Below are 26,378 nucleotides of genomic sequence, written 5' to 3'. Positions count from 1 at the left end.
ATATATGTCATCCAGTGTTAAGCTCTGCATCTGGCAGTCAGTAAGGATGATATAGAACGAAGGTTAGGGATGTAACTACAGATCTATAAATTCTGGATGACTGCCAAAGTTCTTGGTCATTCGGAATCTCGTGAACTCCTGAGAAGATTCCGCAGGACTGATCTCAGAGATGACACCGGAACTTATACCCGGCTGGGGTCATCCAACCAGCGTGGTCATGAGACAGAAGATATCCAGTGTTAAGCACTGCCTCTGGTGGTCATCCAGGATTCATAGAACTGCAATTTTCTCTTCAGATGCTAACAAGATGATTGGTTTCCACCTATGGGGTCCAGTCATGCTGCTCATTGGTTCCCACAGACTTCCAGCTGGCCAATTATCAGTCGGGATCCTCAATTATAGGAGCAAACCTGAAGCGGTCAGGCTCTTCTTTTTCTTGACGTGCTGTCTGAGCTGTTGCTGTTTAGAAAACTTTTTAAGAAGGTTTGTGGTGGAGGTTGAGGACGGTAGGTGAGATGAGGCTCCTTTTACATTTTACACACACGTAGTTCACTTTAGTCCAGAGACCCTGGGATTAACACTCCTGTATTCATTCTGTTGAATTCATTTTTAGATAAGATAGTTAAGTCTTTCTGTTGGTGTTTTTTTCTCAGAGGTAGGAGTTCTACAGGCCTCGCTTTGTTCTATTGATTTCTCTTTGTTTGGCACGACCACTTTGTCCCGTCCTCCCCCACATTCTGAGAACCTTTATGTTTACAAGTATCTACGAGTTGGAAATGAATCACTTTGTGCATGTGTGTGTCTGAGTTGTGGGAAAGCATAGGAAAGGAAATAAGAGAATAAATAAATAAAAGAGCAAATAGCAAGAATTTTACAATAATATTAATCGTACTATCAATAATAACAATAATGTACACTTACACCAATATTATCCTACCTTAAAACCTGATTTGTGTTTGTTTGATTTTTTGACTGACTGGTCCAGCTTTGTGTCGTCCTAGGACCCTTATGAAGGGGGGCTGGCCCATTGTGGTCTTGATTCCTCAGCACTGACATTGATAATTCATAATAACTATTATAATTTAGGAATAATATTATGGTGGCAGAGGAGTTTTAGATAGAAATAAAAAAAATAAACAAATATGCAAACCGCTAAGAAAAATGACTATTTGAAGGGGTGACTATAAAAAAGAAAGATATACCAAAAATAAAAATAAATAGTCAAACCGTAATAAATACATTGGTTAATGGGCGGATGCGAGCTTGTCAGTGTTATTCATTAATAATAACAATAACGACAATAATTCTGTTAATATATACAGTAATAATAACAAGCAGAACACATGTAAAAGAAGAATATGAGTCATGTGTTACACAGCACATTATAACTACCATTACTTTATTCAGTTATTCAGACACATAAAGAACTGCTCCAACGCGTCAGAACAGATTATCAATTCTACATTTCTGAAATGGATTAATGTGTTATAAACATCTGTTATAGCATCACTTTATGAGCTGTAAGTAAAGTGACAGGTTATGAAGAAAATAAATAAAAGTATATGATGACAATTGAATATAATAATTAAATACAGGCTGAAGTTGTTTTAACAACTCAGTGGAAAAGAAATAAAAAGATTTTAAGGAGCTCATTGTAACTTCCATGTGTTCTGTTGCTTTTCACTTTCACTCATTTAATCCAAACCTGTTACACTTTAATCACACATCATGTAATGAAGGAAAAACTGAGTCGTCTGAGTACAATATTCCCTCTGTGTTACTATACGTCCCCTGCACGCTACTCAACATACTCATTTGATTTTCAAAGTGCTGAAGCCCGATATGAGCTTTGGCTGAGTTGCCCCTTTCACATGCATTGAAAATGTTCCTGGCCAGTATGCGAGGGGAAGAATAATTACAGTTACAATGACCAAAATCTTTCAAAGTGCATACGAGCATGTGAGCATTGTTTTGGAACAAATCTGGAAAAATGTGAACCTTAAGTCTTAGGACTCTGGACTTTATATATTACTGTAATAGAACCTGTCCTTTTTTTAGGTTTATTGTTCATAACTCTTTATTTCTTCATTGATATTCATCTGTCTCATTCTTAGTTTTCTTCCAAGAGTTCCTGTTGTTCTGCTTAGACATATACCAAAGATTTATCTGATTGATAATGTATTATTGTTTATAAATCATGACATTGCACAATAAAGCATTAAAGTTGAAAAGGGAAGAGGGCTCCATTGTCACACACCTCTTGAACCTCATAGTCGTCACTAGAGGGCAGAGTCATACAGAACAACTCCGGACTCTGTATGACTCATTGCTCTTGGCTTTTGGGCAAATAAACTGTACTTTGGTTAACGTTGCTGTGATTTCAGCTTGACAACATATTCATTGATTACATTTGTGACATGAAGTGCAACACAGGATATTTGTTTCCTTTTTTTAATTTGATAATTTACTCCAAAGGATAGCATTTGCACTAAAAAACATTAAGGCAGAACACTATACCTGTCCGCCTACATATGTCGGACTCAACACCATATTGTAGGAGTATGGAGTAGTGAACTTTTACCATCGCTTCTCTGAACACCCTACCATCTGCCAAACCCCCTTTTCCCCCCACCGTGACCGCTGTGAATTCATGCCCATTCAATGCAGGCAGCCACTAGGGGTGGGAATCACCAGAGATCCTGCGATACGATATTATCACGATACTTAGATCACGATACTTAGGTCACGATACTTAGGTCACGATACGATATTATCACGATACTGCAATATTATCACGATACTACGATATGCTGAGTATTGCGATAACATATATTGCGATTTATTACTCTTTTCAACCGCAAATAATGTCCCCAAAGGACTGTGTCAACATGTTTTATCTAATAAGATAAAGTTTTCAGTCTGTTCATCTCACTTCAATCATTTTCATTTCAGCAAAATAGGATTGTAAAGCAGACAGACTGACCAACACTGTCATAAATGTTGCATGCACCTGACAAACTGAACTGTTTGTATTACATTCTACATCGTCCAACTTAACTGAATGCAAACGTGTCTATAACTTATATAAGTACGATATAAGAGTTATATAACTCAGTATAACTTGCGATGCGTGGACATCGAGGGCAGGGAGCCAGTTATGCGCTGCACTCTCCCCATGAGCCTGGCTGCTGTTGGCAGATGTAACGCCCGTTGTGAGGCCAGATTGAGCGTGTGAGCGAAACACTTCACATGCAGGAATCCCGCTAACTGAACAGCAACGCCCACGCCGCCGTTAGAAGCGTTGTCGGTTACAACCACCAGGTCTTTGTTGGCAATCCCCCATTCTTATGCTGCATTTTACAGGAGGTCTGTCATGTTTGCCCCGGTGTGACTTACGTGTACTGCTCTAGTTTGGAGTCGCCAGTCCTCTGTGAGATATTGTGCTGTTATAGTCACATAGGAATCCACTGCGCTTGACGTCAACGCATCGCAAGTTAATGCAACTCTTACTGCTGTACTCAAAGATTCCTCCACTTTAAGCTTCACTTCTCTGTAGAGAATAATAAGAATATTTTTTGTAAAATACATTGTAAATTAAAATTGTATGTGTTTTACATTTTTTAACTAAATGAATACATAGAAAATGGATGGGATGTTCATTCATATGCTATATAAGTTATATAAGTTGTTCTGGTTTGTTGATCAGAGTGTTTTTTTTGTCCATGTGAATCTAGATGAATTGGGACGTTTCTGACCTGAACCCTGGAATGAAGCAAAGGCCTCATATTTTGGTTTAAACCTCAGACCCTGCACCAAAAATATAACTGAGTTATCTTGTTCGGTGTGTGCACCAGCTTGAGTAACCAGTTCATATATTTCATGCCATACAACAAAGGATCAAAATCACAAACTGTTTATTGCCAAGTACGTAACACATACAAGGAATTTGGCTCAATGACTTGGTGCATAACAGTAAAACCCAGTGCAATAGTATGAGACATAATAGAAAAATAGAAAAAATATGGTAAACAAACAAAAGTATGTTAAAACAAGTATATTATTAAAGTCACTGTGTGTATATATATCTATATATATCCAGAGACTTACGATGATGCCGAAAGCGTCTCTTCCCAACAGCACATTTTTCTTTACTGTGTAGTTATTTTGTCAGAGCTTGCGATCGGGAACAAGGTTTAGCCTCTGTCACTCAGCAGCAGATCCAACCTCTGCTTCCAGTTGACAATGCTAAATAATTGTGTTGTTCTTTTGATGGAAACGTGGAGGCAGCAGGCATATGAACATGCACAGAGAGCAGGGCGAAGGGATGAACTTGTTCTCTGGTTCCCTCAACAGGTTAATGTGACCATGACTGCATGTGTTTTACAGATCTATCTCTTCATGGAGCAGAGTAGACATTCAGTCCAAGTCCTCCCTTCATGACTTTCTATTGAACAATTATACCCCTGTTAAGTCTGATCTCTCTTCAATTGGTTCTTAGAAATGTCTATTCACATGATGGTGTGTGTGTGTGTGTGTGTCATTTGGACACAAAATGCCACTTTCAGAAGAAACAACATGTTTTTGAATGCAGTTTTATTTTGCAGGAGATTTGTGGACTTTTGCGTTGTGTGTGCGTCTGATCTGTGATTACAAGGTCTGCTTTCATGAAATGCCTGTAAACGATTGAAAAAAAACCCTGTAATGAGATGTCAGCAGTCATCCACCATCTTCAGTTACAAATGTCTATTCACATACCGCTCTCCTTCTGCCGTGACTGCTGCGTCATCGTCAGACAAGTCCTGACTTTCACTTTTGATTCGAGCCCTTTGGAACCGCAGTTGTTCTGTGTGTTGTCACTTTACGGCACTTCGACAGGAAAATAAAGCAGCAAAGAAGTACAGAACAGGTAGTAATCGATTTATCGTTAATATTGGCTCATTTAACTGGCTTTTGTTAGTCGCAGACTACATTGTTTACCGAGTTTCCCTTTCGAAACCGTCAGGTCATGGCTGACATCTGCAGTAACCGCCCGGTTAATGGCAAGGTAAGGATCGTGTGCTCGTTACTTCTCGGTGGAGAACTGAGTGAACCAGCCACATAATTACCAGAGTTTAACGGAGCTAATGTTTCTCATGGGCAGGAGGACGGAGGTCTGGAAGAGGAAGCCAGAGAATCCGAGGAGGCGAATAAAGAGCTGGAGACATGGAAAGTAAGAATCCACCTCCTGACTGTCTGAATACAGCCTGATACGAACGTTCCAGAGGGTCAAGTACAGAGAACTGTTTTATTTCAGCAGACCGGAAGTCTCAAAACATAATCTGGCAAAATACATTATATTCTGTTCTGACTCTGCACAGCTAAATAACATGTAGCTACCGTTACTTATTAATTTAGGGTAAAGTAGGCCTAACGTTACTTATTAATTTAGCCTGGTGTAGACCTAATGCTACTTATTAATTTAGCCTAAAGTAGGACTAACATGACTTAGTAACTTGGCCTAACGTTACTTATTAATTTATCCTAGTGTAGGCCTAATGTTACTTATTAATTTATCCTAGTGTAGGCCTAATGTTACTTAGTACCTTAGCCTAGTGTAGGCCTAATGTTACTTAGTACCATAGCCTGGTGTAGGCCTAATGTTACTTATTAATTTATCCTAGTGTAGGCCTAATGTTACTTAGTACCATAGCCTGGTGTAGGCCTAATGTTACTTATTAATTTATCCTAGTGTAGGCCTAATGTTACTTATTAATTTATCCTAGTGTAGGCCTAATGTTACTTAGTACCTTAGCCTAGTGTAGGCCTAATGTTACTTAGTACCATAGCCTGGTGTAGGCCTAACGTTACTTATTAATTTATCCTAGTGTAGGCCTAATGTTACTTATTAATTTATCCTAGTGTAGGCCTAATGTTACTTAGTACCTTAGCCTAGTGTAGGCCTAATGTTACTTAGTACCATAGCCTGGTGTAGACCTAATGCTACTTATTAATTTAGCCTAAAGTAGGACTAACATGACTTAGTAACTTGGCCTAACGTTACTTATTAATTTAGCCTAGTGTAGGCCTAATGTTACTGAGTAATTTAGCCTAGTGTAGGCCTAATGTTACTTAGTACCTTAACCTAAAGTAGTCCTAACGTCACTTAGTAACTTAGCCTAAAGTAGGTCTAATGTTACTTAGTAGTAGTACTCTAGTCCATGTCGATGTGTCCTTGGGCAAGACACTTAACCCCAAAATTGCTCCTGTAGGCTGTTCTTGTGGTGTATGAATGGGTGTGAATGTGTGAATGATGTCATGTAGTGTTAAAGAGCTTTGAGTAGTCGGAAGACTAGAAACAAACTATACAAGTATAGTGCATTTATTCAAGTACATTTATATTTTTTCACATGAAATATCTGAAAAGCATGGCTGCCTATGAATTGATCACATCTTCGGAAATGTGTTTCCCATGTGAAGTCTTCCCATGTGCAAGTCAGCACTTGGACCTGAGTATACATGGACATGAGTATCTGGGTATTCATCTGCCTTTCAAATTTAGGGATTATTTATCTCTCGTCCCTCTGGTGGAATCGATCCATACAGATACTGTAGTGTCCAGGTTGACATATCTGCCTCTCAGATTTCAGCCTCCATTATACAATTCAGGTGAATGGGATTTAGTTTGTGGTGTTGACAGAATAAAAAGATTCAGCAGCAATATGTATTTCTTGAAATGTCCTAATCATTATCTGGAACTACTTTTCCTGTTAGAAACAGCCTCGGTGCAAACTGTCCACAGGTCTCTCATAGTCTCTCTGAACTTTTCCATCTGTGTCTTTCAGACTAAAGCAGAGAAAGCCGATGATGTGAAAGCCAGGCTGATCTTGGAAAAACTGGAAGAAGATGAGGCCAAGGCGAAGGCCAAGCAGGAGATGATGGCTCAACTTAAAAAACAGGAGGAGTGTCAGAAGGAGTTCACGCAAAACATGAACACAGTGCAGGTACAGTTATGTTTACTCTGTAAATCTACAGGGAGAATTACAAAGGACTCACTGCATGTTTTCACTTGATCCTCTCTCATAGGATGAAATCCTGCAGCTTGGTGGACGCAGACAGGATTTGCTGGACAAACTGAAGAGATGTCAAGCTGCGCTGGAGGCTAAGAGGGCCGAGTCCACAAAACTGAAGCAGAAATTCAAGGTGGGAATGAAGTCAGTCCATCTAACTACACCAACCTGCCACTGCATGGCAGCAACAGAATACAACATCTTAACAATATAACAAGTCATCCAACAAGTCATCCAACAATAACAACTAACAACTGTACTTTATGTCATTATTGTTGTCTATTGTATTGCAGATCTACGCCCAGATTCCAGACACAGAGGTGGAGTTCAGGGCTCAGAGTAAAGAGGAGGGGGAAGACAACAGTCAGCAAATCAGAGGAGTGTTTGCCATCAGCCAGAGACCCACTGTGCTCCTGCAGGGAGGACAGGCACTCATCACCTTTGAAGAAGAGAAGGGTACACTTCTGTGTCATAGGCTGGAATATGACAAGTAGCTGGTTTCTTAATCTGTCTTTTCTTTTTTTCTTTAGATTTAGATGAATAAAGTCTCAACAATCTGTGCTGAGGGCTGACTGGCTATGTCAAATACATGCATTAGTAGACATGCACATAGCAAACGTTTTAACATTACCTCAAGTCAATGTAGTTAAACAGCCAGCAGGGGGGGGGCTGCTGTTTTGGACATGTATCAAAAGATGAAGGGAGTGGAACAATAACGGTGTCCTGTGGTTCATTAAGACACAGTATTATCCTCATGCTACCGCCACACGGATGGGTTTCTTTTTAGAAAGCATATCTTTTGCTACTTTAACACCTAAACGGTTTTAGTTTGAGAACTCCTGGGTTGTGTTTTAGTCTGGATAGGCAGAAACAGAGACGCAGACACCAATGTTCGCTTCTTGATTGGCTCCTATCAGTCCCGGTTTGTGGCTTCGGGGAGGGCAATGGATACAAAACAGAGGACTTTCCTTTTCTTATCAATGCGTATTTTGTTCTGCACAACTATTGTAAAGGTCACAGAAAGTGTAAAGGAACCAAAGCATAAATGCTCTCCAGTAAGACAGGGACTTCAGGCGTGTTAGTATGGACGGAGATGATGAAAGGCTGGTGTGTATGGAGATGGAAAAGAGAAACCCATGTAGCCTTACTGTGACGGCTCTATGTTTCTGTCCTCCAGTGGCCTCTCAGATCCTGAAGATTGCCAAGTGCTCTGTGTCCTGTGAGAACATCAGTTTGGATGTGAAACCAAAAACTATAACCATGGATCCTGCTGTTAAGTTTGAGGTACGTTTTGTTGTCCACTTTCAGGGGAGAGAGAGAGAGAGAGAGAGAGAGAGAGCGAGAGCGAGAGCGAGCTCAGCTTCCTTTTTCCCACAGACACTGACAAAATAAACTACAAGTGTAGCTCAACTCATTTCCCAACATCAAAGTGACTCGCAGAACAATGGTGCTCAATGTGTTACATACTGTACACGTGGTCTGTATTCTTTGCACTGAGCATTATTGTCACCAATGTAGGTCCACCTCGATGTGTCCAGAAAGGAGCTCAAGGTTTCCAACATCCCCCCTTCCATACCAGAGGAGAGAACAAAGGAGCGACTGGAGATGAGTTTCTCCAGGCCCAGCAGAGGAGGAGGAGAGGTGGACGGTGTGGAGTACGACAGGAACACTGGGACAGGACAGATCACCTTCCTCCACCCTGGAGGTAAAACTCTCTGAGCCAGAGCTGCAGAGCAAACGTGTCTCAGTGGATTTGTGTCATTAGCATCTGATTTACTGAGAGAAGCTCATTAGACACAGATTCTGGACTGAAACTCCAGACACAGTCTGCAAGGGAGGGAGAGCTCATAAGACACAAGCTTTCATTCAGAGTAATGACAACATTCAAATGTTCAGGGCTAATTATATCATGAATGCAACAAGAGTCAAGAATAGTTAGAATAGAAATCCGTCACATGCCACACTAACACTGAGGGCACATGTCTCTAACCACGGCAGCCAGGCTACTGTGTATTCATTGATGCATCATGATTCAGCACTATGGTTACGCCTGGTCTCCACCTGTTAGTTATCCTCCTTATATGGACAGTGGCAGCCCAACCTGTTTGATACACAAACCACTGTGAGTGTTAGCTGCTGCAGCCAAAAGAGACAGAGGCTGTGAATCCCGGGAGGAGAAGATGAAACAGGTGGTGCTCTGTCAAATCTCACGTGTCTTCTTTGGGATCCTAGTGTGTTCATGTGTGCCTTATTCATTGAAAAGCAGTCAGTAATGGATTTGTGTGCATTTGTTGGGATTCAGGGATTGATTGTTCATGTGTCAACACAGGCTGGAACCTCTCTCCTCTGTTGTTTGCTGCTTAACACATCTTACAATGACAACTGTCAACATGCTGCACTCAAGATGCAACCCTGGATGAACTGTGTGTGTGTGTGTGTGTGTGTGTGTGTGTGTGTGTGTGTGTGTGTGTGTGTGTGTGTGTGTGTGTGTGTGTGTGTGTGTGTAGTTGCTGAGGGCCTGAGGGGGAGGTACCGTGTGGATCTGGACTCTGAAGTGAACGTGCAGGTTGGACCCATTTACAAATACCAGCTGTGCAAGTTCCAGGTGAGATCCAGCTGTTCTGATTGTCAGGCACCTGTTTGATGTTGGAGTCGTGCTTTACATCACACAGCTCGAGTTTCTACAAAACATTTGATCATCTTACTGACAAAGTCAAATGTTGATGAAGTATGTTTACCATCATGTGTTTAATGTCAACTTGTTGTACATTAATGTGATAAAATACACAAGTGATTCCCAAAGACTGGGTCGGGAGAGATATTAACAGGGTCGCCATATAAATAAGCAGGATTTCTTCCATAATCTTTTATTCAACATTAATATCTGCAGTTCACCTTAGAGCCACATGTGGTTCTGCTAGCTGTAGTCTTGTTATAACCGTGAGTCCATTATGAAAGGAGACTGATGAGAGGAATGAAGAGAATGTGTCTGTTAACTCCTCCTAAATGTAATTACAAAAAGTATTTAACATAACCCCACACACATGCACACGCCTGAGCCCCCCACAGATAGAGAGCATGTTCACAAAACAACTCCAAGAAGAGCAGCGACGATGTCCTGTTTTAATCCAGGTTCTTAGTAAGATTTGAAGACTTTTTTTGAGGCATTCAGGGGGTCTGAAGGGTCAATCAAGGGGTCTTAGACCCCCAAGAACCCCCATATTTCGCACACTGGGTTTACCTATTCAAAATGACATAAGGTCATGTGGAGATGGCAGTAAAAGTGGTCAGGAACACTCATTTCTGCACAAATGCTCCTCATGATTCAGAGATGAGGCCTGTTGGGGGATCGCTGCGGTTTCTTTTCTTTTTTTTAAGTGGCTCCCCAGAAAAACTGTTTGGGAACCAGTGACAGACACTGAAGTGTACTTATCCCACCTGTAGTATCAGAAGTTGGCATCAAATACTGGATCCTTTTAGTATCAAATCCTGATCAACAGCTCAAGTTCATATCAGTGGTATCATCAATAACCATCTGCTGGCGATTCATTTCAGACCTTCTGTGGCTCTCCAAAGCGTACCATCCTCCTGGATGACATCGAGGACAAGGGGGACGAGGAGGACCTGCAGGACCACCTGGAGATCCACTTTCAGAAGCCCAGCAACTTCGGCGGTGAGATAGAGAGCATCCAGTACGCCTCCAGGGGGAAGGCTCTGCAGGCCTTTTTCTGTGAGGACTCAGCTCCTACAGCTGCAACATGAGCTGCTCCTCATCCATCTCCTATGATTGATTGAATTAGAAAATCATATCTATAATATATTAATATGATATGAAAATTTCATTTATTTTCTGTCCTGCTGAGAATTAGACGAGAATATTTAGTGATTTCATGGGCAAGGCACTGTTTTCTAACACGTATATGTAGAGGACACCAGTATGTAGACGCCAACAGCCTCACAATGGATCACTTGTTTCACTGTTGGGTTTCATGTTACACCGTTCCTTAGAAAGCTGTTGATGCTCTTCCCTTCAGTGGTCACAGGTGCACAAACACAAGCTGAAGATAAAGCAGTTGCCTCAGTGATTGTCTGGGTATTATTAGTGACACTGGCACACTTCCTGTCCTCCTGTTTTAGGCCAATACTGGACATGTTTTAAACGTGTCCTACTTTCTCTTCTTCTGTGCTCATTAAAAGATCTGAATGCTGAATCAACCACAGGAGTAGTGTTTTCTTCACTGAGACTGGATCCATCCAAACATCACTCAATATATGGTTGGAGGTTGCTCACAGAAAACCCGCAGGACTTTCAAATAAACTCGGCCCTTTTGACCCCACAACTGGTCGGATATCGGAGGGGAAAAACTCAAACTCAACTCCACAACATCACTTGATGTAGCTAATGGGTTCAGAGCTGGTCAGTTCATTCATTTGAATTCTCTGTGACTTTGCTTCAATAAGGAGCCATTCAATGCAGAACAGATGATTAATATACATTATTAAGATACATTAAAAGTCAGTGTTAGGAATGACACATTTGAATAGTCAAACCTTTGACTTACTGTCATAAGTTTGACTTAAAAAGGAAAACATTTGACATGTTATCTCATGATTTTGTTTCATATTTATAACCCAGTATAGCCTTTTCTAGTTCTCACTACTTTCTCTTGCTGGTAGAAATGGGTTCCATAGTTATAGAATAAAACAAACCTCCATTACACTAAGGCTTACTGATCTCCTTTCCAGCACCACAAATCTAAATGTGAAAGTGGAAAAACAAAAGATAAAGTCTGAGCGGAGCGTCATGGGGTCGTTCAGATCCAAGAGGTTCATCTCCAGTCTGTGATAAGAGTTACCAAAGAACCATCAATACATCATGAACATTTACACCCAGTTTCTATGGTTGGTTGACTAACACACTGTTAATGAAGGAGCAACTCAATCTTTTACTGCTCATCGTCTTCCAAGAAGTTGTCAACACATCCTCTGCTGGACTAAATGATGAAGCACTCACATTTCCGTAAACTATTCATCTCAACATAAGAAAATATTTTTCGAACAAGGCTTTGGTGGTAGACGGAGTTTCAACAAATATTTCCAAATCTTAAAACTACTCTGATACAACCACACTTGATACCACTTTGTGGCACCGTGGCAAGCTTCGGGTGAGCCTAACAAGCCGCCAATCTGCAACAACGATCCAATCCCAATCCCTACACTCACAGACTTTAAGGTAACGCTCCCGCAAAGTCCGGGAGGATTCAGGGCTGTCCCACTGTTAAATCATAGTGTTTGAGGGCTCTCTTGCAGATTTCGGCCCAGTCCCAACGTCCCCCCTAAAGCCTCAAACCTGAACCCTCAGGGACTTACTGGCGACACCTGGTAGATTGTTGAATGTGAGAGACTGTGAGGGCTTGAAATGGTGTAAATAGGAATGGGACAGCACTTTGCTCCAATATATCACGTTACCATGACGTCAAAAAATATTACGTACAATTGTGGGTATTTATTTTATACTTTGTACTCGCTGATTTAAACGTCTTCCAGGCTCTTTCCTCACAAGATGAGGTCATTTCATATAATCTATATACTCGCTTTTGTCAAAACAGCTTCAATGACAAAATGAAATGTTTGAAGAATAAATATGTGTGATATTATAATCTCAGTTTCCATTCCTCTGATTTCATGTGTTTTCACGTTCCATCTTTAATCCTTAATGTTTCTGTGGAAATGTATTTTGCCAGCCTGAACTCCCATGTGCCGTCCTCTTTACCTTTTTTTTTTTATGACTCCATGTTTAATGTTACATTGCTATGAATTGTGGGTAATTACCTTGGGCAAATTCTGCAGAAATGCGGACTTACAGAAAGGATTCATAAAGGGCTTCAAGCCCTTACAGTCCCTCAGATTCAACCATTTACCAGGTGACATCAGTAAGTCCCAGAGGGTTCTTCTGATGTGTTGTTCTATCTGTACGAGCATATGCTGTGGTCATGTTTTAACAGGTCACAGTTCGTGTGCTGCCGGACTGTGAACTTAGCATATTCATATCACATGTTATTCGATGGTGACTTAATGGTTTTACAAATCGTTTCTTTAATCTAGTGGTTGCTGATTTGAGTTATTCTCACTATAATTGTTTGCATTTGGTTGCTCCCCTCCTCTCTCTCCCCAGCCACACAAAATCAGTGAGGTGATCGGTTACACGTTTGATGTGTTGCTAGCAAACAATACATTTTCTACAAATACTAAAAAAACAGTGTTTTGTACCATGCTAAATTATAAAATGTGATATGTTATAATTTCTTTACTTTGTTTCCAGTAACTGTTTCTTTAGGTCTAGTTTTAATCCTGAGGTCTACAGATACATGATACTACTTAGTTATTCTCAGATCACTACTGTAATTAAATACCTCTGCAGTATACTATAGCAAAGTTCAACTAGGCCCACAAAAGAGTTGTGCTTTGTGTCGTAGTGGCCCTTCACATTACTGCTTTTAATTATAGTCACGGCCTCTGAACATATGAAACCTACTTGTTTTAAACTGCTCGTGTGAAGAATTAACCTAAAAGAGTTTGTTCATTCTTGGTCTCTCTGGTCTCTCTGGACACTCTTGTCTTTTGGAGAACGTCATGTGAAATAACGTCTGACTCACGTTATTCTTCTACTCTTCGTTCTCTTTACTCGTCTCTTTCGTTGGGAACCTTGTCGGAATATACATATGTGATTGGCTGAGCAGCATCACGTGATGTGATTTCCAACGCATTCAATTAGTCGGTGTGTTTACTGCGGTCGGTGTGAGCTGTAAAGGCTAGAAAAGCTGCGCCGGATGAAATAAAAGTGCTCCATCAAAATTAAATAATTCTCAATTATCTATCGGTTCTAGGTCCAGGGTCTGCCTATTGTTGACCCCTGCTCTACTGTATTAGGCCAACTGTTTCAGTGAAATCGCATCGTATTGTAATAAATAACATGAATATTTATTATTAAAAGTATGTAGATTTAATCTAGATAAATAATAATAAAATTACATTATTCCCCCTTTTGCCAAGTTATCTCTGCTGTAAGCTAATGTAGCGTAACAATAAAAGAGATCACTTGGCAATTGTCTAGGGCCATCCATAATTTTGTAAACTGGATTAGATGAGGCTAAACACTTTTGCAAAACACTTTTGCTCCTTAGGGATAGCCAATGTCTGCAATTCTTGAACATCATACATCAAAAGAACCTGAAAAATCAGAAGCGTCAGTGTGAGCATCATATTTCATAACATAACGCAGACAGTCTTAGGGAGCAGTGTGGCTTCTAGCAAGTCGGCCACGACACGGTGGTGAGGAATGCATTTCCAAAAAAACTCTGCGCTTCCACATGGTACCAAAGTTGTGCACTACACCAAAGGCATAGCTAGAGTCTGCGTAAATGTTAACTGTTCTGTCGACAGCGCGCTTATCCCAGGCGAAAAATAAGTATGAAAAGTATATTTAATCTTAGTATACTTAAGTATACTCAAGTATACTTGAAGCCCTACTTATCATCAGTATACTTAAAGAGTATTATTTTGGAACAACTTATTTTGTACTTAATATACTTAAGTAGTAATTAAGTAGTAGTTGTGGACAATTCTAAGTGTATTAAGTATATTTTTTTGTACTTTTTGTGTACTAAATTGGAACAACTTATTGTATACTTATTACAATTTAAGTATATGACTGTGGATGTACTAATAACATGCTTATAGCCAACTTAAAATATACTTTTTGGTGTTTGAAGTATATTTGAAATATACTATAAGTGTTTTAAAAATATATAAACATTATAATATAAATATATTGTACTAATAGTATACCAAAAGTATACTTTTGATATACTATTAGTACAATAGAAGTATATTTAACATATGCTAATAGTATACCAATAGTTATACTTTTGGCTTATTCCAATTACTAAGAAAGTACACTTTCTTATTACTTTCTCCACTACATACTATTATACATTACAATATTACAAATGTATTACCAAATACGGAATGAACTTCCCAGATAGTAATCCAAAACACTTTATTGAATTTCAAATATATTTTATTATAATATATATATATATATAATATATTTATAATACACAAACCAAAATAGTATTATATAACATTGACTAACACACATTTATGAACAAAAAAAGAGAAATATAGTGAACAGAGAGCAAAACACAGAACACTGAAACATCCCCAAACTCTTGCTCTCTAAATATGAACATGTTCATTTTTTTGGGTTACAATGCTCATTGTTGCACTTCCTCCGGATGGCCGCTCGCACGTCCGAGGCTCTGGTTTCGGGAAATTCCGCAATAACAGCATCTATTAAGAGAAGAGACGAGAGATGATGTCACACAGCATATTCATACAACATTTTCTTCTATTTTGACTACAAAGGAAATCCTGTTGAACCAATATAATTTTTTTGAACAGTAAATCAGGATTAACATTGAGGAACTATATCAATAGGATATGCCAATATTCCTACCAGTGCAGGTCAAACATATTTCATCACTGGTGGTGTGTTTACCACGAACATGTGATCCTGCTGCTTTATAAATCACAGAAGCTTTAAATTGTCTACACACGACTCAAGACAATGACCTACCTGTTACTGCTTGCACTTTGGCAACTCAAAATCTGACATTTTCTATACCTATTTAGCAGGTGTGAACTGAGTTATTTGTGCTGTCGCAATGATTTGTTGTAACTATTAGTGATATTAGGATCTTAAAACATTTTCTGTAATACAAAACAGTACATGTGTCTGGCATATGCAGTTACATTGACTTACCATATACTTCAGAATGAGATGCCCATCAGCTTCCTCAAGTTGGATGCCCAGAGGATGGCCGCCTTTTAAGGGTTGAAAGCACTTGTCGCCTGTAGAAAAGGATTACAGTTGTTGAAATATCCCTCAAAATATCAATAATTACACAAAATGTCTAGAATATATATATATATATACATATAGGACCTGTTGGGGATTCCACCTCGGGCAAACAGCCCACTGTATAATCTGACTCCAAAAGACTACACCTTCAGAAGGACCCCGCGCAGATCGTTTGAATTGGAATTACTCTGATAAACAACAGATGACAGACGGTCTAAAAGTATTAACAATTTATTAAGTCAAGCATCAGAACATATAATGCATCGATCTATGGTTTCACAGAACACCATCAAAGATTAAGTATCCCTGGCATCAGACACAAAGTCAGGGCTCAGAATACGTATCTCTCGTCTCGGTGGTTGTGAGCCCTGTTCTAACATTTCCCTGTTTCTTATATTTTCCGATGAGGATTTGACCTTGTCCTGCACAGGGACGCATCATCTTCGCACACACACACGCCAGGGTAGAGGCCCCTGTGTGTGTGGGAGTCTTCCTCCTGTGGGAGTTCTGCCAGCTGAGAGAATTCTCAAGGTGTTGGTCCTGCACCCATATGTTGCTACACAATATTCAATGGACATATCCGTTTCATAACACAATTTAAGCTAAACCACCAGTGAGTCAGAGCTTCTTCTTTGTAGGGTGAGCGCAAGAGTGCCTCGCCCAGAGCGCTTGAGACCTTTGCTCAATGACCACGCAACACGATTGCAATTGAGCACATATATAATTCTTATAAGTTCAATGCCTCTATATATTTTAGCATATTTCTACAGACCTATGGTGACCTTAAAAAATACACTGACTTCATTATACATTTTCTTAATGGAAAAATTAATTATCTTAATTCTGCGTACATGAATCTACTACTTTTACTTATTATTTGTTATTCTCATAAAGCACAACCTGGTCACAACTCATTAAATAGCCCATTAATATTTGCATGCATGTTAGTGAAGGCCACAAGCTACTAAAACAGTCTAAAAGCTACTACAATTGAATTCACCTAGCATTCCACTTGAGCGCAATATCATGTTAGCTTAACGTTAACATACATATCACCTTCACGTTATGCTACTACACAACTAAGCTAGCTGTTGTAATGTTAGCTAAAGTAGCAACTAAGCTAACGTTAGCTATTGTAACGTTAGCTAAAGTAGCAAACACACAATTGATAGTGTCAGCTAAATGCTTGTTTCTATCAAACACTGTTTTAAAGTGTAAAGACAACTCTGTTTAGAACAAATATAACACACATATGGTTATAAATTGCTTACTTACCGAAAACTGAGACCTGTGGACAGATGGCAATGCCGGAGCTTCCAACTGAAATCCCCCAGAGTGAAAGAAATTCCCGCCTTCAGAATTAGAATTTCTAGCACTCTGCCCATGCGCAGACAGGAAAGCGGAAATAATAATAGCATGAATAAGTTTACTTAAATACTTAAAAATCGGTATATTTAAAATCTGTATTTATAAAATGTGCTTTAAATACATTGTTTGAATGGTAATTTAGATCATACATTTTGAAATATACAAAAAAATGTTTGAAAACAAAGTTCAAAGAAATATGTTTAAGTAATTGCACAGAGCTTTTACTTAAAGTATATTTTTCTTATAATATATTTTTTGAAAGTATACTACAGTACAATTATTTTAAAGTGTGTTAAAAGTAGATTTTTGAAAATGGGTGAAAGCGTGACTTTTGTATACTTTACAATTCTTTCAAAGTATATTTGAAGTGTACTATTGAAAATGTTAGTATATTTTAAGTACAAAAAAGTACACTTTTTTTTCGCCTGGGAATGTTGGGGATGGTTCAGTGTTCTGTGTTTTAATGTTTTGCTCTCTGTTCAGTATATTTTTCTTTTTTTTCTCATAAATGTGTGTTTAAAGTTTTAAATTGTTAGAACTACAATGTTAGTACATTTTATATATTCGTAAATACTGTTCTGGTTAGTGTATTTTCAATGTATTATAAATATATTATATATATAATATAAAATATATTTGAAATTTGAAAAAGTGTTTTTGATTACTATCTGGGAAGTTCATTCAGCATTTAGGATACTGGTAATACATTTGTAATATTGTAATGTATAATAGTATGTAGTGTACAAAGTAATAAGAAAGTGTACTTTCTTAGTAATTGGAATAAGCCAAAAGTATAACTTTTGGTATCCTATTTGTACAATATAAATATATTTATATTATAATGTTTATATATTCATAAAACACTTATATACTTATATACAAAAAATATATATATAATTTAAGTTGGCTATAAGCATGTATATTAGTACATACACAGTCATATACTTAAATTATAATAAGTATATAATAAGTTGTTCCAATTTAGCACACAAAAATATACTAAATACACTTCGAATTGTCCACAACTACTACTTAATTACTACTTAAGCATATTAAGTACAAAATAAGCCACACCCTCACTCTACCTGTCAGCCACTCTTCACCTGCCCCTGATCAGCTAATCAAGCACTCCCTCCTCATTAGCACAACTCCCCTCACCTGTTCTTGTCACTATTTAGACCCCTGTCACTCCCTTACTGCCAGATCCTTGTCATGTCTACCCGCCCGTTCGGCTTGTCCTGTTCCCGGTCTCCCGCCCCGCCCCGCCCCGCCCCGCCCCGCCCCGCCCCGCCCTGTCTGCCTGCCCTGTTTCAGGTCTGCTGGATTTTTCCCCTTGTCTCGTCCGTGGATCCCCTGCTGCGTCCTGTGAGTGTCCTGTATTTGAGTTTGTATAATTAAATATATGTTGCAAGCTACTCTGCCTGGTCTGCGTCTGAGTCCTCCACCATGCCCCGAGACACTTTTACAATCTGTACATCATACGACATCCCAGGTCTTTAGACCCTCACATTGGAAAAGAAAAAACAATTTAAATGGGAAAAAACGGAAGAAACCTTCGCCAGAGCAACAGAGGAGGGATCCCTCTCCTAGGATCCCAATTATATACATTATAATTTTTGCTTTCAAATATCTGGTTAAGTCTTCAGGATTAGGTCATAAGAAAGTGAAGCCTCCAGGTCAAGTCTACATTTCTTATTTTAGTGGTTTAAATGTTACTGGGACCTTCTGGCTGACAATGTAATGTGCGATTTATTTTTACATCAGCATGTGTGGCCTACTGTGACACACCCTTCCTTGTTCTCTTGAACTCAGTCGTCGGTTGCTTCATACTTCCTGTCATGTGGGTGTAGTCTCTCCAACAGTAGACAGTGTTCAACACAACTGTCAACCACACACGTCTTCCTGTTTCTGGTAAACTGGTAAGTTTGCTTTTATGACAAATTTGTTTTTTGACTCTTATAACCCTCCTCATATTTTCTTTTTGATATTCTTTTATGAAAAACTGGTGATGTGTTTCAAACAAAGTCTGATAAAAGACAAAGTAATCTGTATTTTACATTATCATCAGACATGTTGTGAAGAACTATATTTGATATCATATCATGTCAGAGAAGTCTACTATAAAATATAAACTATGTCTATATACCAACACCACTGGTTTGCTAATATATATTTACACAAGAAGGACAAGGACAAGCTTCTTGTTTTCTGAGAGGACGTGAATCAACTACTGGCAGACACATTGGACTAGAAAAGTATTTTCAACCTGATTTCTGAATCCCAAAGCTTGTCTTTGTGTAGACTCTTTTCTCAGAACTAGCACATCAGAACTTTTCATTTAGATTAAAAAAGTGTCTAAAGTCAGGGTGAATCTACGATCACCATGACGTCGGTTTCATCTGTGTGCAGCTTCAGCATGTCTGGTTCTGTCTTAAGCAAGGCTGCATTATTCTGTTAACGGCCCATGCTCCAGGTTTGCTGTGGTTGAGCTGGTTCGCATCATTTCATTCATCAACAATTGTTTTGGAAAAAGCACCACTGAAGCATTTTTTATGACCTAATCCTCAGGTCTTAAAGAGAATCCATATGTGTAAATCTTTAATTATTCCATTAAGATACACCTTTATTACAGGTGTCTCCAGATAATTTCTTATGAGTTGTAAGAAAAGTGTACATTGTATTCATGGCTGAACACAGTAACGGAACTGTGTCACAAATGTGTTGATTCAAATATATGCTCATTTCTTGTTTTGGACTACATCATGTACTGTAATTGTAAAAATGTGTCCTTTGATCTAGTGTTGTGCACTGTATTTAGTGTCAATTTGAATTAACAAAGACACAAATGTCCAAACATACAAGATCGGTATAGTCTGCCTTCTTATGAGCCACAAAGCGGAAATGTACTGATAACACAACACTTGGTTCTCTTTTACCTTAAATGGTGTTGAAACAGAGTGCAACCCAAGCCTTTTGTGTACAAGAAAGGAGTTGTTAGCGTGAGCTCTGACAGTGGGTGGACACATATCACTCTTCGTGGACGTTTGATATTTTAACGTAACACAACACAACATAGGGTTTTTATTTTTTGATTAAGCCATTGTGTTGTCAATTGTCAATGTGCACCAACTTCTCAAAATGTTCAAATCATAACCAACGCAGCAAATTCCCAATTTCTATTTCTGCAGGTTAGAGTTTTAGTACCTCTGATTTTACGTACATATGGCCACAGTTAGTGACCTTGTTCAGACATGTTTTTACACGTAGGCAGTAGGCTACTTACAGTAGCAGTAATTACAAGATATGTTGAGATGGATCTTTCTGTGCACTGTTGACCTGGGTTTTCCTCTATTCAAAACATATGTTAAGGGTGGCTGGTTGATAAGCAGGGTGCACAATTTTCTAATGGCTTTCATACAAATGTCCATTGACTCTGTATAAAAGCTTTTTGGACAAACAATGAGAAGTAAAAATACCATTCCATTAAGATTTGTGTTTCTAGCTCAAACTATTATGCTGATCAGTTGGCTGGCTTCTGACAAGTGTCAGAAACAGGAACAAATAAAGAGTGTTTCATAACCATTTCACAGTATAACCAAAGTGACTGGCAGGACAGCACCCTTTGTTGGCAAACTGCCAATACTCTACTTCACTTCTGTTATACATACATTAAATGCAATAGCTTGTGATCTTCACAGCTGCATTTTGCTGTTGGTTTGATTTGTGGTCCTCTTGCAATTTAGAATTTGGTTGCGAGTATGCAAACCTATAAACACCATATCATTAGCTTTATTTTGTGGGAAAAGGGAGATTAAGGTGAAATGTCAAGGATGGGATTTTTGTCAATGCTTTTTGAGTACATTTTAAGGGATGTGTTAGATCTGGACAGGCTTCTAGTTTAAAACATTCAAAAAATGAATTTGCATTGTCAACAGAATGTGAAGAAGTTACAGTGTTGACGTTATATCAAAGACGTCTATGTATTGTGTTGCAGAGATAGCTACTGAGGTAACTACTCTTGTAATACTACTTGTACCTGGAGAGGCAATAGTGAGTGACTGTAGCGTCTGTCCTCAGTCCAACTGAGTGGACCAAGAAGTAGAGCTGCCAGAAGGCTTGTGTGTCATGTTGAAGGTCCAGCGTCCATGTACGTTGAGATTTTGTTTATTGGATTAAATCCAAAGTGGCAAAAACGAGAAAATGATATTTAGTTGTTTCTCTGCAGCCAGTGCAAACTCTCCTGATGGAGGGAGGACGAGATGAAGGTCTAGGTTGTTTTCTCATTTAATAGACTATTAATGAAAGTGAACTCCCTACAGTCCCAGTTCAATCAGGAGAGACAAGTAAATTATTAGTAGTTAACATTTATTATGACAGATGAATCGTTCATGAGTTACACAGAATTTGTTTGGCGCTTGAACTCGGCAAGGAGTTTAGTGATTGCCCTGAGCGGTAACAATATATAAATCCCCCCGTGGAGTCCAGACACTGGTCGTGGTGGCTGGAGGAGCTGCTGGAGTTCTGCTGTAGATGGCTGGAGCTGCTGATGGAGTGCTGCATCTGACGGAAGGTGCTGGGGAGGAGGAGGGTCGCATGAAACAGCAGCAGGAAGCTGGAGGCGGGGATACAGCATATTTAAGAGGAGACAGCGGCGAGTTGATAGGCTAACTAAGAGGGGGTTACTCTGCGCTATTAGCCGGGAACGCCCAGCTGTTGAACAGCTGATAGAGTCTATGATGCCTCTGAGAGTGACAGCCGGAATAGAGAACGTGCTGCTAGTGAGGGAGCAGCAAGAGAGAAAAGCCTACGAGTATAAGCGTGCAGGGATTGTCTTCCTGTCTGAACTTGCGCTAGAGCTTCATTTAGTGTCACAGTAAACACACAGATGGCTCATGTAAACTATACATGAGGATTATAAGGTGTACGTGTAATTATGGTCGACATTTGGTCAGAGCAGTTGGGTTGAGTTTTGTGTATTCTTGCCCTGCTGTTAGCTAGTGGTCGTTGTTTGTTTTCTTAATAAGTGATGACTGTAAATTTAGACTGTATGGACCCAGTTGTAGAGGTGAAATGCTGACACCTATTGGTTTGGAGCTTGTGGCCAGATCTTACACATTGCACCTATAAATTAGTATCAACACCAAGGCACCTTAATTTATTTAAAGTGATATAAGGGTACACATTTTGAAATACCAAACAATTCTCACTCTGATCTCTTAAATGTTGCTCTAAGAGAAAATGATGTGTGTCTTTGTTTTTTGTCATCAGGAAATGGATTGGTTACTGTTTCTTCTACTCCTGCTGACGGGAAGAAATGGTAAGTTTGGAAAAGTTAACCTGACGTTATTTATTTTAAAATCGTTAAGGCCCTACTAATGAATATGTTCTATGTTAACAAACATACATGAACATACAGTTATGTGTGAGTCCAGAGGGGTCACTCGTACTAGCAAACATACAGGCTCTGTATTTCTTTAAAGCGTTTTATCCTGTAATCATAATATATTCACCAAATATATGTAACTCTTTTTGGTAATTGGGGAGCAAGGGGTTAAAAAATAACTGTGGTGGCAATTTACATTGAATAAAGAACAAAGTCAACATTTGTTTTTCTGTAAGTTTAATTGAAATGTCTGCAGCCGGATTCCCAGCACAGTTGAATGAATGAGATGTGCAAATCAGCAAAGGACAGAGGAAAGCCAGTGTTTTATACAATGAAGACTGTCGAGTTGCATTATCTTGTCCTGGAACAAAACAGCATCTCATAGAACATTGTAGGCCATCTTATCTCGTTCTGTCCTTGGTTATTGTGTAAGGCACTGAAGCTAATGATAAATAACAAATATTTTAGATTGAATTTTCTAAACTAATATGGTGATTGCTGCATGCATGCAGTTTATTTTGACTGATTCACTAGTATCAGTGCTCTGAATATTGAATAATGTTGGGGACGTAGGTCTGGTTAATAATAATATCAATTACATTTCTATTAATAAAATGATCAATAGCTGTTGAAGATAACAGGATACATAAACTATGTAGCAAAAAAAGGCATTGAATTGGTGATAAAAATAAATTGTTATCAAATATAATTCATAATTATATGGAATAATATTATCAATTAAATTCACCTCTGGGCACCACCTTTCTTCACAAAAGGAAAATGATAGTCATTGAATGTAGTCTCATAAAATAGTTTCATGAAGTATACTAAACTGTCAATTTCAAACTCTGATAAATAATTCAATAAATAACTACAACCAATAATATATAGTTAAGATTGAAGGATTTTGGAGTTCTTGACAGCAGAGGTAGTCAGTCAGTATTCCCTCCAGTACAACATTAAACGGACCAGCAAGACTATACCACAAATATGTATTTACATGATGATAAAGGTGAAACACACTATTAATCTAACTAAATAACTAAACAAACCAAAAAGAGTGTGTGAGTTTGTGCTGATTTTGCAGTTTCTTGAGACATAGAGTTTGTGTTTTTCTTTGCAGGATTATGTCAACAAGAGGAAGCTTGCTCGAAGTCTGTGATCAACTCCTGTGGTGACTGTATTAGATCCGGGCCATACTGTGTGTGGTGCCAACAGCTGGTGAGACACAGTGTCTATGTAACCATAGGAGTTTACATCAGTGGTCTGTCCAGACTTAGGTGGCCCAACTGGGACTGAAGTATGTGCGTGGGCACACACACATGTCGGACTAACATTAATCTACCATTTTTGTCTACTTTAACATTATAGTATCTTACTATTTCTTACATCCCTGTGATTTAATTGAAAATATAAATAGATCTACCAATAACAATACAGAGTGGCACTATACAAATCAAAGCTTCCATACTTCTTCCACTCATCTGCAAACCGAAATCTTATTCTTATTCAGATTTTTTCGCTGGCTAGGCAGTACACTGCTTTGCTACATGTCAGGTTTAAGACAAAACTGCACCTATAATCATTTGGTTTAAACTAAGGTCCCGCCTCTGACCGGACAGATTGCCAATCATCTCCAGGGAGACCCCCCAGCAGCCAGTATTAATGCCAGACTGGGAACAGCATATTTTCTTCCTGCTAATGTTGGAGGCTGCTGTGACATTAACTGTGAGGTCTCCACAGGGACACCAGTCATATCATGCCTGTTATTTTCCTGCCGGTGCACTGCCCATTGGGTTGTTTGGCTATATGACATGACGACATGTTTACAGAGATGGCAGAGACTTTTCCTTGAATGAAATCTCCAATTTCAAACTACATGGCAGTTATTGATGAGTTGATAGATTCTCACACTTATAACTATATTTTAACTCAACCACGACACCTTTAAACATACTTGACCTTTGCTTGGTTTTACATTTTAAGAACTATATTTTGGCAGTTGCTCTTATTTCTTTCTACGTTATTTCTTTTGTTGAGCTAAATCAACGGTATACACTGTACCCTTCCAGCCCATTATCATGGCTGTTTCTAAAATAGTCACAAAATACAATCTATTGGTTTTGTGTACAGCACCACGAGTTGTCCTTTTGTGTGCGTTGCTCAGCACAAAAACAATAGCAATAGAAAGTTAATTAGGATACTTTTTCGTGGTGGAAACTCAAATTTAACTCATCCATGTGACTATGCGGCGGTCAGCGCTTGTGATGTAATAATCAATAAGAAAGACTACTTATGGTGGGGGGGTCAAACAAAAACAGGTCACAGGGCTTTGAGACCGTTTCCCAAAGTCATGTTTTGAAGTGACGCATTTGTGACGGTTTTCCTAAACCTAACGTTTGTTATGTTTCCTTAATCTAACCCATAGTTATTTTAAGCACAACCATGATGTTTTTTGCGTAATGTCGTCCTGCTGACAGAAAAGGAAGTTGTGCAGAGCAACCCTAATGCTCAGGATGAAAACCTTTTCACAAAGAGAATATTTCACAAACTGCCGTGAGACTGTGATGACTCTTCCCTCTATACACACTTCGCAGCATACTATGAATTCTCCAATTGATGGTCGGAGCCATTATTTATCTCAATAAAGAGGGAAAAAATTTCCCCAACAAATTTGCTGCAAATCATTATTGGATCTATATAATCAAAGTTATGAAAATCTTGTTGAAATCTTATTGCATTAGGATATGGACCAATGAATTTCATAGGGGCATGGTATCTACATCAATATATATAACTTCAAAACCATGAGGCCTATCATCACGAAATCTGTAGCATATGTTCACATTGTGTCCTGTAACATACCCTCACATTTTAATTCCATACAACCACTAGGGGGCAATACAGTAATACTCCCATTTTATGCATTTTTAGGCATTTTTCATCGTTTTCAGGCGTTGTACTTTAACGAACTCCCACAGAATTTATACGATCGACTTCAAATTTGGTCAAGATGATCTAAAGACAATAATGATGAAAAGCTGCTAAAATGGTCTACTGACATTGAACGACCTTCGTTTTATGTGGCGCCCATGTCACACACATTTTGTGCCGTTCGCCATGAAAGAGGAAGTTGTTGTAACTACACAATGCTTTATTCAATCTGCCCCACACTGGTTGTGCATGATGCTGGTCCAGGCCTGAGCACATTTCCACGCCAACATTTTCAAAAAGTCATAGCGCCACCTACTGTCAAAAGGAAATTACAAGTTTTATACTTTGATGTACTCCGACTACAAAGTTTCCCAGATCAGTCTCAAATGTGGTAAGGTAAGCCATAAGACATTGATGATGCTTCATCATGAATATTGTGAGTTGTCGTTAAACGCTGTTGCCGTGGCAACGCGTCATTCGCCATGAAAAATGAAGCTTATTTTTCTGTGGCTTAGGATGCTCAACAAGCCTTGGAACTTTCCACAGGTGTCATAGGTGATGGAAATAAAAATTTCATATGGCTTTTTGGCTTGACCCTTTCAAATTGCCTCGATAGCGCCTCCTACAAATATTCAAAAATGGAGCCCCAGCGCTACGTTTGACCTACATGTATGAAATTTGGTAGGCACATGTATCACATGAAGACTTAAAAAAAAGTTTCTTG

At 38.9% G+C, this 26,378-nt stretch overlaps 2 protein-coding genes across 3 annotated transcripts in view; both read left to right on the top strand.

Moving 5' to 3' along the window:
• The first annotated feature begins 4,790 nt into the window (after positions 1-4,790).
• Positions 4,791-11,262, top strand: nmi (N-myc (and STAT) interactor). 2 transcript variants are annotated; one of them, XM_079169787.1, is made up of 10 exons: positions 4,791-4,906; positions 5,003-5,044; positions 5,141-5,209; positions 6,822-6,980; positions 7,063-7,179; positions 7,340-7,502; positions 8,224-8,330; positions 8,565-8,751; positions 9,554-9,651; positions 10,602-11,262. In XM_079169787.1, the coding sequence occupies exons 2-10, from the start codon at positions 5,006-5,008 to the stop codon at positions 10,806-10,808; spliced, it is 1,146 nt and encodes a 381-aa protein (XP_079025913.1). In that variant the 5' UTR covers positions 4,791-4,906; positions 5,003-5,005; the 3' UTR covers positions 10,809-11,262. The 2 variants fall into 2 exon arrangements, with proteins under 2 accessions (XP_079025913.1, XP_079025914.1); XM_079169788.1 differs by having other exon boundaries at positions 4,809-5,044.
• Positions 11,263-19,185: 7,923 nt separating this feature from the next.
• itgb2 (integrin, beta 2) overlaps positions 19,186-26,378 on the top strand; it is a 28,252-nt gene continuing 21,059 nt past the window's right edge. Inside the window, exons 1-3 of the mRNA XM_079170689.1 lie at positions 19,186-19,256; positions 22,606-22,654; positions 23,844-23,941. Coding sequence (XP_079026815.1) covers positions 22,609-22,654; positions 23,844-23,941 — 144 coding nt within the window. The 5' untranslated portion in view covers positions 19,186-19,256; positions 22,606-22,608. The remainder of the gene's footprint in view (positions 19,257-22,605; positions 22,655-23,843; positions 23,942-26,378) is intronic.

This window comes from Pholis gunnellus, assembly GCF_910591455.1.
Source record: "Pholis gunnellus genome assembly, chromosome: 12".
NCBI classification, from domain to species: Eukaryota; Metazoa; Chordata; class Actinopteri; order Perciformes; family Pholidae; genus Pholis; species Pholis gunnellus.
The sequence above is the reverse complement of the archived record's forward strand: the minus strand, read 5'-3'. Positions and strand labels throughout refer to the sequence as shown.

Bases quoted from the DNA above. Each gene is read 5' to 3' on its own strand.
- nmi (XM_079169787.1), top strand. From the start codon at position 5,006: ATGGCTGACATCTGCAGTAACCGCCCGGTTAATGGCAAG. The intron at 7,180-7,339 runs GTGGGAATGAAG...ATTGTATTGCAG, and splicing joins AACTGAAGCAGAAATTCAAG to ATCTACGCCCAGATTCCAGA. The intron at 9,652-10,601 runs GTGAGATCCAGC...GATTCATTTCAG, and splicing joins ACCAGCTGTGCAAGTTCCAG to ACCTTCTGTGGCTCTCCAAA.